General features: G+C 40.0%; 1 protein-coding gene across 1 annotated transcript; it reads left to right on the top strand.

The window, feature by feature from the left end:
- The first annotated feature begins 160 nt into the window (after nucleotides 1–160).
- On the top strand, nucleotides 161–12,792 carry LOC139953140 (rho GTPase-activating protein 24-like). Its single transcript, XM_071952559.1, is given in 8 exon segments — nucleotides 161–1,340; nucleotides 5,705–5,863; nucleotides 5,865–5,896; nucleotides 5,898–5,953; nucleotides 8,037–8,162; nucleotides 8,843–8,975; nucleotides 9,302–10,484; nucleotides 10,678–12,792. Coding segments are annotated over 8 exon segments (1,947 nt in total). The 5' UTR covers nucleotides 161–1,169; the 3' UTR covers nucleotides 10,765–12,792.
- The last annotated feature ends 1,323 nt before the right edge of the window (nucleotides 12,793–14,115 follow it).

Genomic DNA, 14,115 nt, shown 5'->3' on the forward strand with positions numbered 1-14,115 from the left:
ACATTGTGTTCTGAGTAAACAGAGCCAAAGAGGAAGTGTATAAAACTCCTTATATAAAAACACTGTGAAGTTGTTTATGTGGCAAGATCCTAGAGTGACTACATTATGTATTTCCTTCTTAATACATATGGAAAACATGTACTTGCCCTTCCCATGTTTGCACTGCCATAATGATTTCAACCCTGAAGAGGAGTGGATCTTAAAATGGATTTTGCGCCGATGTACTGTATACAAGTTCATGACCACACGACATGCAAGGAGTTAAATTGAATTCAACTGAGCTACAAAGTCATGGTGCCTACTTATAGTAACTCTTTTCAAAACTCTTAGTTAATCTCCAAGGCAGTACTTAAGCAGCATCCAGCAACAGAGTCTTCAAAGCATCCTCCTGAAAACAATCAGAGCATATTGATCGCAACGTTGAGTTGTCAACCACCGGTTCTTCCATCTCAGAAGCAACACTACTCAAAAGAGATTTACACATGGTGCTACCGCAAACCTCATCTTACACTTCCACCAAGTTTCAAGTCCTACTTAAACACGTACCTTTGGAATGACAGAGAGGCCATCTTTGTCCCGAGGTCGTCAAACTATGACGGTCACAGACACCTGGTGGAGTTCCTCCCAGCAATCATCGAGGGCTTCTTCACCTTGGCTCTGTAAGCTCTCAAGCTTTGTCAACATCTCGTGCTTGTTGGCTTTCCTTTGACGTCAGTTTAGTAATTTCAAAGATGACAACCTTCCGAGAAGTAAGGGTCGTTTTTCCTCTGTGGATATAAAAACCCGGAGTTACTGAAAGGTTTTCAGACGTGGAGGTACTGATTTGTACCCCCAAAAACACTTTTTCAAATCTTTGGACTTTTCTAACTAAGAAACTGGAAGTACCACACTGATTGAAGTTTCCGAAGTCGGAATTCTGCTCCTGTTCTTAAAACTTTGTTGACCGGCAAGTTGGTGTTCCTTTACGTATTAACATTAGCTGAGCCACAGAGTAATTTTTTTAGCCGTCCCTCTCGGAGATTGGGAAGCCCTTCATTAAAGCAGCGCATAAGAACCCCTAAAATAGCCAAGATAGTCCCTGGGACAGAGAGGGGGGGAGGTAGCAGAGAGGCGGTTGATTGAAACTTCCGCTGTGCGGCCGACTCATTCTTTCTAGGGGGGTTAATGAGATGAATCAACAAGTGATGATTACAAGAAAGTCTTCGTCCCGACGTGGTTTTTACAAGGGACAGTTGACAGAGAGCTACATCTCCGACATGGATCGCACTACCAAGGCACCGAGAGCCAAATACACCCATCGGCGTCAACGCAGCGATGAGACCTGTAATATACAGACCAAGGTACGCAGTATGACGTTGTCCAGCCTAGGGTTACCGCCTCAACTCAGGCATGGGCACCACTTGCGAAATTCTCGTAGGCATAAGGTGGGTTTTTGGTTAGGGTGTCTGTTGGGACATCGGATGGCATGGATTGTAGGTAGCAATTACCAGTTTGCATGTACTACACATAGCTCATAATTAACACTGGACCAAAGGCCTGAGATTTTAGCATTGGGCCAGTAAAGTTTTGACTGTACAAGTTCGCTGGTCTTGTGTTTGTGCTTTTTAAATTAAGACTGACGAATACAAATACCTTTGAAATTTGAAGTACAATGGCCCCCAAATTCGAGTCCTGTTACATGAAAACATAGATCACTTAAAAACTTAGCAAAATGTTTGATGCATTTATGTTATAGAGGTCGGTTTCGAACATTTTAAAAAGTTCAACTGTGGCTGCTCATAAAATGTGGCAGTTTTCTCAGCTCATGTAGTCGTTAGTGAACATGTGTTGAATGTAACTGAACGTCAAGGATATGACTCATGAACTTGGCAAATGGTGTCGGACTCATTCCCAAGTACAGTGCAAGAGTATTGTAGAAGGTCAAATGCATGAACCTGATTATCCTGTTTGAGATATATGGCGGACACCATGAGCCTTTATGAGAGCGGACAATGTAGGAGTGCACTGTTTAGTTTGGGTGTACAGACAAATTAACCCCAACCTAATGAGTGTTGTATTATTTGTCCACCGTATCTCAAAAGGGCTTATGACCCAGTATTGATTTTTTTTTAAACCGTTCTATTGTTTGAATCCTACAAACAATAAACCTATGAAAACTTCATTTCATAAGGTGGTCGCGTTTTTGAGATACACCGGGCGGTTATGTCCACGCAGAAAGAATAATCTGTAGTTAGAATGCACATTTTCAGATTTAAACTTTGGGGATAAAAACTCGTCTTTTTTCATTTATAACCACATAACATGTACTTAAAGACACGCATAGAACATGTTACACACAGTCCCTTGGTGTGTATACAATGTATTGTAAAGTGCAAGAACAACACATTTAAGAAATGTAGTGTTATCAACCCAGGAAAGACTACATTTCCTTTCAGTTTTGCCTGAGGCAATTTTCTCAAAATTTGTGATAAGTGGAGGAAATGAAATAATATGACAAGTTATTTGCCAAGACATAACATGTACCATGCACTACTTGAGGTCACACACAGTGAAGATGTACAAGTTGAATTGAGAAATTTTTGACTGTTTGCCTCAAGCCGGGCAACAAGTGACACGCCTGAATCTGATCTTCAAAGGATGAAATGAAGGCTGAGACTTCTAATGTTTGGCACTTTTACAAAAGAGAAACACACGTATTGAATGTTTGGGCTCAATTTCCTTTTGGGCTCATGTAGGCCTATTGCTTTAAAACAAGTTCCTGCTTAGCAAAAGTGAACAGAATATCAGTGTCATGTTCAGTGGTAACCTTATTCTGGTAAGCGTAATTTGTGTTTCCCCAGCTAATTTTAGCCCATGCCCAAATTTCATAGCTGTTTTTTAAAGGCAGCAAGCGTTGCTTAAAACAATTTTGCTCAGTAACAATAAGCGGGATACCAGTCACAGATGCTGCATGTGAAATGTTATTTAAGCTGGTAACCTTTTTCTGGTTAGCAGATTTTGGTTGTGCTAAAGCTGGTTTTTGTGCTTAAGCAGCTATATTGAATTTAGAACTTGCTTGTAACCACACAAACTTTAAGGACGTGGAGAGCAGAGACTTTGACTGCTAGCCAAGAAACATACACGGAACTTGCAAGGAAAGAAAGTTCAGAACTTAGAGGGATGTTCAGAATTTAGAGGGAACAAAAGTTTTGAGGGGTTACCCCTGGACCGCCCCTGAAAGGGCAAGTCTCTTGGACTGTTTAGGGAATTTCCCCATCATGGTCAATTAACCACTCAAACCTATGTACAACTTTGTGGGTGTTACTTTATTATATTCAGTCCCTAGTGAACAGTTGAGGGGGGGGGGGGGGTCATCCTTTGGATAATGACAGCAGATGACAAGACACAGGTCATTTTTAGACTCTGTTTGTCAAGGGAAGAATAACAGGTAGCGACTGCGGACAGCCCTTCACCATCTGCCTCATCAGTCACCGATGATATCCATCAATAGGGAGACAATTGCTTACTTTATCATCAGTGTCTTGTCATGAATGTGCAAATTCCTTGTATCTTGAGGTCTATCTCGAGGTCGTCCTACACGTACATGTACATGGTATGCTTTTATGCCAGACATGCTTCAACCAGTGGTTTTTGCGAACTTTTTCAGTGACTTGCCACTTGTACCAGGGCCCAATTTCATAGAGCCGCTTAGGCATAACCTATTGTTTGACATTTTTCTGCTAAGCAAACTAGTCAGGGTAACCTTATTTTTGAAAGCATTACTGTTAATTGTGCTTTGCTACTTGGGCCCATATTACATGTAGCTTAATTGTTTCACTGTTTGGTTCATTACATATTTTGTATTTTAAAAATTTGTGTATGATTTTCAATCTGAATTAGCCAGCCGGACCATTTGGAGTGAATCTTGACTTGCCCTTGTGCCCTTGACAAAAATTTGAACTCTGCATTCCTAGATCCTACTTTTAAAACCTAAGGCTAAAATTAAACTCAAGATCACATAGATGTATATGTTTGGTTTGTGGTAAATGATTATTGATGATCTCAATGACACATTTCTTTTACAAAGACTTTTTCTGACGTTGACTGTGGAGCTAAAATTAGCCTTCGTTCCATCTTGATAAAAGGAAATTGGATTAGTAAAGAGGCAATGAGGGTTAATTTCTGATCGGTTTCTTTTCTAGGGTTCATGATTGTTCGTTTACGCTTTGTAGCGCAAACATCCTACTGTTGGTAATGATTTGAGTTGGCTGGTCAGAACTGAACTAGTATGTAATCTACATGTGTAATGGATCTACATTTATTTTAAAGGCCAAAGTATACATAACCTTTGGTATTTGGAACCACTCGATTGTTTTGATTATATAGTATACATGTAAATGTAGATATAAAACTAAGCTGTGGAAATTTCATTTCAACAGATGGTAGCTTATTTGAGATATTGCCAAAATCTGGAGCGGTTATAACCATGCAGGAAGAATAATCTGTAATTGGAAAACACAATCTGATAATTGTATCTGACCTCAGAATCAAACTTTGGGGAATAGAAACTGGTTACTTACACATTACTTTTGATTCTCAAATTACTTACACTATTGAAAGCTGAGCTCTTCTAACCAAGTGAAGTTAGATTGCAACCCTTTGTTTAAAGGCAGTGGACAAATTTGGTAATTGTTGAAGACCAGTGTACGTGTCCTAACAATAGGGCCTATGCATCAAATAAAAAATCTGTGAAAAATTTGGGCTCAATTGGTCATCGAAGTTGCAAGAAAAATTCTGAATGAAAAAGTTGGTGTTCTTTCAGTCAGATTCTAATATTATAGTGAGAAACTACCTCTTTCTCAAAAACTTTGTTACTTCAGAGGGAGCCATTTCTCACAATGTTGTATACTACTAACAGCTCTCCGTTGCTTGTTACAAAGTTTTTCTGCTAATTTGAGTAATTACCGAACGTGTCCAGTGCCTTTAAAAGTAGAAGTAGATTGACGACTTGTGAGCTATTCTTGGACCAACCCTAGAAAGAAATACCTCTTCCTGTCCACAGTAGCAGAAGGTCATGAGTTGAAAACCACTTTGTACATCATATGTGGATGCACGAGTCAGGGTCACAGACAGTTAGTTCTGACTCGTGCGCTTGTCCAGTCTTTGGGGGTTGTGTTGGACTGAGCGCAGTTAGTGTGGAATGTTTCAGTGAATTTGGAAACGAAGGATTGTAACTCAAGCAGGAGTGTAGTGCTGCCATTTACACAGTTGTAAGATCTTTGAAGGTTACTGAGTTATTGACTCTTTTTTTTGGTCTAGTCTTGGGAATGTGTTAGACTGAGATTTTGTCCGGAAGTTTCATGTGGAGTGTTTCAGTGAACTTGGAAACGAAAGAAGTTGGACATGAAATAGTGTGTAGTCCTGACTTTTGCCCAGTTACTGGTCATCCGATTTGATACACTCGCTTGACTTTATGTTACGGTATATAAATAATTTGGGTTTGAAAGAAGTTTTTTTTTTTTTTAGTGTGTGCGCAAAGCGGTCACTTTTGGTGAGCTGATCAGCGTTCTTTTTCAGGTGTTTGTGACGAGCGGTATCGATACGACGCGCTGCCCTTGGTAGCAAGGCTGGGTGCAAGGACACTCTAGCTCTGTGGTACCCATGCAAGGAGGCTGAAGACACCCTCAATTTTGTATTATTATTATTATTATTTTTTTTTTTTTAGGAGAGTTACCCGCATCGAAGGATGAATGATCGGACCCGTGACGGCACAATCCACAAGGGATGGTTGAAGAAGCAAGGTGGACCGTTCAAGACTTGGCAACGACGATTCTTTGTCTTAAAAGGAGACTACATACACTACTCCCTGAGAGAGGATGACACCTAGACCTGTAGGGAGTATCCCATTGAGGAATAACGAAGCGCCAGCAGAATCTGGACGAGCCTGGCAAATATCTGTTTGAGATTCTACCAGGTAAATCAAACTTCGGTTATTTGTACTTGTTTCGATAAAAATCATAATATGCCGATCTTATAGCGCTTTACCATAACCGAGGGTGCCTCAAAGCGATCTTTTGTTTCTCTAATAAAGGTATGCTGAGCTACGTTTAAAATATAAAACCGATTTATTTACATAGCAACATGTACATGTAACTGTTTACAAGGTGCTTTGGCATAAATCTGAAGCCAACCACATCCCCCGAAACACTGGGAAATAGACCCCTTCTCTTTTTGATACTAGTGTGCACTGGGTTCTTTGACATACATGTACTTAATGCTTCACATGGGACCCATTGGCTTTATGGCCTTGGGATGAAGCAATGGTTTAGTGTCTTAAAGACAGTGGACACTATTGGTAATTATCAAAGACCAGTCTTCTCACTTGGTGTATCTCAACATATACGTAAAATAACAAACCTATGAAAATTTGAGCTCAATCGGTCGTCGAAGTTGCGAGATAATGAAAGAAAAAACACCCTTGTCACATGAAGTTGTGTGCGTTTAGATGGTTGATTTCGAGACCTCAAATTCTAAATCTGAGGTCTCGAAATCAAATTCGTTGAAAATTACTTCTTTCTGGAAAACTATGGCACTTCAGAGGGAGCCGTTTCTCACGATGTTTTATACTATCAACCTCTCCCCATTACTCGTTACAAATTCAGGTTTTATGCTAGCAAATCAGAAACAGCAGAATTTGAGCCCAGTGTGCCTCTGGCCCTGCGGTCCAGTGTTATATTGAGCTCTGTGTAAAACATTTGAAACAACTGATGACCTTGATCAAGAAGTTGTCCCTGTAATATTGGAGGTCAGGGAGACCGGATGTGAACAAGCAGGAAGTTAACAATGAAGTTAACATAGGTTGTCTCCATGGTGAAGGAAATCAAAGGTGTATGTTTTTTACACAAAACATTCACCCTGTGAATAATCCATCCATTCTTTTTTTAAGTGAACGCAATGAACAAGGGTACACCTTTTCTGTATAAATGCTCATATCCTTATTTCAGTTGCCACTTTCCAAATAAGCAATCAGGTATTTCTTGTCTGGTTCGGTACTGGTTTGAACTTTATAAAAAGTTCAATTTGAGACAAACATTTTTTTATCTCAATATTTTTTGTTGAGGGGGTGTATATCTACCAATCCTTTAAATTTGTCTTAAGATTGAAGACGGATGACTTGGCCAGACAGAGAACAAATTTGGTTTACGGTCTTGTTGAATGTACTTTCATCATCAACATTTCCTTAACGCAAAAAAAAAAAAATGAGTTTGCACCAGCGAGACATCATCATCACATTGGCAGAGACGCTGAACAGGAATCCTAAATTGTTTCAAGCACAAACATAATTACGCTTAGCAGAATAAGGTTACCAACCAAATAACAATGTCACATATGTACAATTTTTTGACTGGTATCCTGCTAATTTCTGCTAAGCACAAATCTAAGACCTTGAGTGGGTAGCTTTCAATACATACCCAGGTGTGACCTTTTCCTTTGACCAGACATTCCCGGTTGATGGCAATTGAATTTCCCCCCGTCGATTGTTTGAACTGCTGCCAAAAGTTCTTAGTTCTTTAGGAAGAAAAAAAAACTGATACTTGTCTGATCTTGTGGCAGACAAACATTTAGAGGTCGAACCGAATGTGTAAATTTCCAGACTGTTGTCAAACATTAAACAATTGTGACTTCTTCCATCCAAGAGAAGATCAAAATACTTGGAGAAGTTTGTGATTACTTTGAAAGGGGCAAGTCTGTGGAAACAGCGTGTAACATGATTTTAGTGACTTGGGTGAAATTGAGGATCAGACATAGCATCATAATCTAACATTTAGGGTAACTTTTTGAGAAAAGATAAGTCTTGAGAGGCTTTTTGAAAGCAGGAGACCAGTTGAGTTCCTAACATGAGTGGGAAGTCTTTTCCATAGCCAAGGGGCAGAGACAGACAAAGCCGAGCCACCAGCATGAATGAGAGATCTGGGAACATCAAGACATCCACCTACAGACGAACCAAAGCAGTATGAGTGAATGAACAAATTTCTTTCTATGTTTTCCACCGACAGGAAGTGAGGGTCAGGGAAAGATAGCAGGCAACCATGATACCTTCATCTTGTGGGCGAGTAGCATTCAAGAAGCAGATGAATGGGTACAGGTCATCCGACGAGCCATCTACAAACAGAAAGGCGGAGGTCAGTCCAAGATTCAAAACATATGTCTAACATTATTTGGGGTTGAACAAAGAAAGATTTACTTGGGGGGGGGGGTCTGAACCAAAGACCTCCAACTGAGCTATCTAGCCCTATGATTTTGGGTTGAACAAAGACAAGTTTACTAGAGCTGGATTTGTACCTATGACCTCTGGATTAATGTACCAGCTATCTAGCCCTATGTTGGCGGTCTCCCTAATTTGTTGATATCTTTGTTTGGAACGCCAGTCAGAAGCCATACAACGGTTAGCTGCCGTGAAGCCAGGGATTACACCCAAGTTTATGATATTAGCTGGGAAGCAGCAGCCAGGGGATCACCTTAAGGGGATGCAACTTTTTATAAACCACAAGGGAAACTAACTTGGTAAATTTTAAATGATTCGGGGTTGAACAAAGAAAACTTGACTAGAGCGGGATTTGAACCAATGACCTCCGGATTAACGGCTGGTACTCTAATTATAATAAACTGAGTTTATCTAAGAAGTAAAGGTTGATGCAAGGCCGCCGTTGGGGTAAAAGTCAAACTGAAGACATATCCAATAAAATGCTACCCAGGGCTAATGACCGACATCCTATTTGTTGGCTGCAGTAACCACATAGTAACGTTAGTGCAGGGGGTCAGTAGCTAGTATTTCAACACGTTGCTTTTTTTGTTTCCTCAGGAATCTTTGGTCAGAGTTTGCTGGACACCATCACGAATGAAAGTACAACGAGTACCAAGCAGATCCCATCCATCGTGGAGCAATGTGTGGAGCAGCTCAGGGAGAGGGGACTGCAGGAAGAAGGGATCTTCAGGTATGGTATTCTGCACTAATTGCTTCTCTGCAGCCAGGAGTATTAGTTGAGATGCTTTTAGGGTTGAGCTTAGACGTTGTCCTAATATTTGGAATCAGGTCTCTTTGCCCAATGCCCATTGTCAACATCAACCATTTTAAGGCCAGCTCTTAGGTTGAAGCACTCGACCATAAATGCTTCTCTCTTGCAATTGATGATTGAAAGCCATTCTCAAACTGCAAAATATCTTGTGACGTAACAGAGGGAAAGTTCTTTTTGAAGTAGCATAGTCAGTTGTTAATCATACGGAAGAAGCACAAATTTAATGTCAGCTTTTACTTTAACAGGTTACCAGGACGTGTCAGCCTTATCAAAGAGCTCCAGGAGAGGTTTGATTGCGGCGAGAAACCTGACTTCACAGCCATGAACACTGACATCCACACCGTGGCTTCTCTCCTAAAGCTCTACCTTCGTCTCCTCCCAGAGCCCCTCATCCCCTGGCAGCACTACAAGAGCTTCTACGACGGCATCAAGCTTCATATGCGCAACGAGGATGAAGGACGTAAGGAACTCATCCAGCAACTTGCGCTTCTCCCCCGCACCAACTACAACCTACTGAAGTACCTCTGTGAGTTTCTCCTAGACGTGCAGGAGTACGAGTGTTACAACAAGATGGGGATGTTGAATCTGGCGACTGTCTTCGGCCCGAATATCTTCCGACCGCCGCTTGAGAATGCGACATCCCTCATGGAGACAACATCCATGAGCCAGAAATTCCTGTTTCTTCTGATTCGAGAGCACGATGTGATGTTCCCACCGAACGATCAGATTGATTTCAGGAATAAGTCGGATCCCACACCTCCTCCTCGTAAAGGAACACGGAATGTGACATCCTCGCCAGTTAGCCTGGACTTATTGAAAGAGCTCCAGAGCAAGGCTGCGCCAGTCCCTGCTCCCAGAGAAAAGAAGGACGGACTTAACCATGATAGCCTCTTGATAGACTTGGGTCCAGCCGATGATTGGATTAAAGTCTCCGCGGATGCTGCTTTCACAAAGCGTAGTTACAGTGTGGACGGTGCGTTCGGTTTCCGTGATGACACGTCGTCGATATCAGACTCCAGCACCTTGGAAACGAGCAGTGAACACTTAAGTGGTAACTCTGAAGTGGGTTCGAGGAATGCCTCGGTGATAGACTTAGATTCGACTATCACATCAACGTCACCCACAGCATTACAGTTTAGCAACCCCGAGTCATTTAGTGTACTTCATCCCGCGCTTGCCGGCGCCGGCCCTGCCAAGAGCGTCTCCCCGAAGAGAAATTCCAACTCCATGGGCGTCGACCTGACCTTAGGGATGCCTGAGAGTGGTACGCTTCGTTCCACAGGGGAGACCACTCCATCTCGTTTAGAACTTATTGACGAGATACGGAAGTTGAAGTTAGATAAGCAAACTAGGCAGGAAGAGCACGAGCAGAAGCTTGTCAAGTGGAAGATCAAATGCGAGGGGCTTCATATTCAACTTGATAATGAGGTAAACCTCTTTTATTTTTGTTTCAAACATCTGAAAAGTTAAGAAGTGGGTTACCCTGTCTTCAGGAGAAATCTAAAAAACGTGCTGTAAATCTCAAAAATTCTTAAGTGGACGGTATTGAATGGTCAGTCAGTACGAGGGTCAAGTTTCCATATTGTTGTTTATTAATTGTTCTGTTGTTGTTTTCTTGCAGGAATCGGGCAGGAAGGCGGCGGAGGAACGAAACAAGCAACTCCTGAAGCAGTTAAATGCATTCATCAATGAGTATGGACCCAAATGATCTCTGCTTCTAGAGACAATTCAGCACCAGAGGATGCCGGATAGATCAATGCAAATTCTGATTTGGGATATTCGTTGGTGCTGCCATTTTGGCTGTATGGCAAATTGCAAATTACCCATAGATCGATCTGGTACAAAGTGCTTTACACTTATGCCACATGTTACAAATATTGTTTCTTCATCGCTCTTTTAGTGGTTTTTTCCCCTTTTTTTTCAAATCTATTTCTGGTAATGAAACCAAGGATTACTCATAACTAAACTTAATCACTGTAGCTCACAAGCCTGAGGAAACCTGTAAACAAGGGTCCTTGTGAACCAGCATCACCGGTGTAAACCCCTTTCTCTTCAACGACAACTGTTCTGAGTTCCTTTATGTGCACTACCAAATAAAAAAACAAGGATGGCCACAAATAGAAATCACTGTCGTCGAAAACAAGTGTGTCTTCAGTAGTTTCTTGAATGAGTTTGCTCTGTCAGTAAGTGATTTTGACAGTGCCGGTTGATCTCCTGATTCAAATTACCATTTTCAACAATATGTTTTTCTGTGAACTCATTAGAAGGTTTAGTTGCTACGGATGCTTGCCAAATACAGTTGTATTTCTTGCAGAAAAAGAACCTACTCATCATTTTGTCAGTGAGTGAGCTGAGTCGGACTTTTATTTAAATTCATACTTTTAAAATCTGTCTCATAAAGTACCAATACATTTTGTATTTTTCTCAAAATTAAATAAGTCGGACTCTTGATCCACTTTTCTGGCACTATGATAACACTATTCCCAAAAGCTCTTTGGAATCAATAACTTCAGGGGTTATCGAAAGGTGTAAAAAATGACATCATTTCAATGTACCTCCTTAGATCTAAAAAGGTGCACTCCTTGTGCGCCCCTAAAATGTGCTACCCTAATTTTGGCATTGCCGATACTCAGTTTATACAAAGGAATCTGATATTTTTGTAATAATAGAATTCATATGCATCATAAAATTATTTTTTTATTAAAAACTTCATTAAATAAAAATTGAAAACACCTGGAAGTATAAGTGCCTACAATTTAAACTATCCATAAATTTTGTAAGATATATGTAGATAACTTTTTTGGAGCATTATTTTTGATTATCAATGTATCACAATATGACTAGGTTTAATGTGAAATATATTGTTAAATTTAATGTTCTTATTGGAAACACCGTTGTATAGCATAGTGCTATTGCAAATTATGTAAATTTGAGACATGCTTGTAGTATTTTTTAGTGGGCTCAAAGCAGCAAAGTTGAAAAATATAACAGGAAATGGTGTAGTTTTATTAAAGGCAGTGGACACTTTTGGTATTTACTCAAAATAATTATTAGCATAAAACCTTTCTTGGTGACGAGTAATGGGGAGAGGTTAATGGTATAAAACATTGTGAGAAAAGGCTCCCTCTGAAGTGCCATAGTTTTCGAGAAAGAAGCAATTTTCCACGAATTTGATTTCGAGACCTCAGATTTAGAACTTGAGGTCTCGAAATCAACCATCTAAACGCACACAGCTTCGTGTGACATGGGTGTTTTTTTCTTTCATTATTGTCTCGCAACTTGGCATTATCTCATGTGTTTTGTTAAACTTTGAAATGTTTGTACAGATTAAAATATGTACTTAATTTAACCAAACTTTTTTTGGTGAATTGCAAAATTTTCTTAGATTTTGTACGATTTTTTTTTTTTCTTCCTGTAAACAAGTATTGCTAAACATTTCTGCAAAGCAAAAGTAAGCAGGATACCAGTCACACACTGGTCCCGCGTTAGGCTTTTGGCTGATAACCTTGCTTGGAAGCATACTATTTTGTTTTGTACTTAGTTATTGTTTGTGCTTAAAAACCTTCAAAGTATTTTATGCACTTGTAGCTTTTCTGTTTTAAGAAAGTCTGTAAATTTGATAACAAAACCAAAATAAGCCCACGAAACAAGGATCTAATTGTTGATTATTCAAAGGTGCTCTGCTTAATCGGGCAATAAATGAAGTGCATGATGTGCACATACTAAGACTTCTAAACTGACTGTGTGTTTTTGTTTATGTTTTTTTTAATTATTTTATTATACAAGAATCCCAAATTGCAAGTTTAGGCAATTTCAATTTAGAAATTTATCATATAAGGTTTACTGTATGATATGAATGTTGTGCGCAATGATATAATTATTATTTTTCAAACTAAATCTATAAATACAAACGACTGTTTTCCCAACCGACTTCGCTGACTCTATTGACTGCTTCCAAGATTATGAGCTATGATAAAACTTTGGTGTCAAACCTGGGTAAACAAATAAGGGGGTGGGGGCACTAGGGGGGCACCCAGGGGGGCATCCAATTTTCTTGGGGTTCTTCTGGGAAATTCAAACTGTAGTTTCCAGGCATAGACACCAATTCCGACACCCCCGCCCCCCTTTCTGTCACTGGCCTCCTTTCGAGGTTTTACTTCTTCTAAAAGAAAGCTGGAACAGGCATTTATTTTTTAAGTTTCCTTTTTTCATAATTTTCAGAATCAAAAGTGAAGATCTAAATAGATCAACTCAATTATAATATCTCCTTGGTTTCAGAATCAGCCCAAGACAAAGGGGAAGGAAAACTAAAACGTCTGTCTTGATTTAGTGATAGAAGACGGTAGATAGTTTTATCATCTCCTTTCTGTCAACTGGGGGCGCTATTTAACTTTTATGGGTTCTATTTCTATGACTTCACCCAGATCATTTCAGTCACAACAATTTGTGTTCTGAATTATGCGACTTGTTCTACTAAAATAACCACCATGGAAACACCCAAGGGAATTTCATTATTTGATTTTCAATCTTTAGGTTTGTTTTGCAGTAATACAAATCGGGTACAATTTCAAATTTGCAAACTTGTAAAAACTAGGTCAAAGCAAAATGTTACGCGTACGATCGTGGGTGCCTAAACTAAATTCTGTAATTCTCAGTCAGGATCTGCAGTAGCCGGAGTTACTAGACTTCAGTCATTCTGTAACTTGATATATGAGTCCTGAGGTACTTGAAAAATAACTTTTAATCGAACATAATATCTCAAGTTGATTAGTTCGGTGTTCTTAGAGATGGTTACGCCCGGCTAGACTGACAGTCTCAGATGGCCACACCCACAATCTGTTTTTCCTCCAACAGTTTAATTAAAAGTTACAGCGCCCTCTCTTGTCCATAAACTGACCCTTTTAGCTATAATAAACTAGCCAACCATTCACCCGTTAGGATTTGACGGATTTCCTGAAGCGACAATGCAAGAGATAAGGCACGTGATCGTAATATTTTGACATCCTGTGATAACGTGACTTGTACAAGTTTACTGATTGGGTACGCATAAACCTATGAC

This window comes from Asterias amurensis, chromosome 21, assembly GCF_032118995.1.
Source record: "Asterias amurensis chromosome 21, ASM3211899v1".
NCBI classification, from domain to species: Eukaryota; Metazoa; Echinodermata; class Asteroidea; order Forcipulatida; family Asteriidae; genus Asterias; species Asterias amurensis.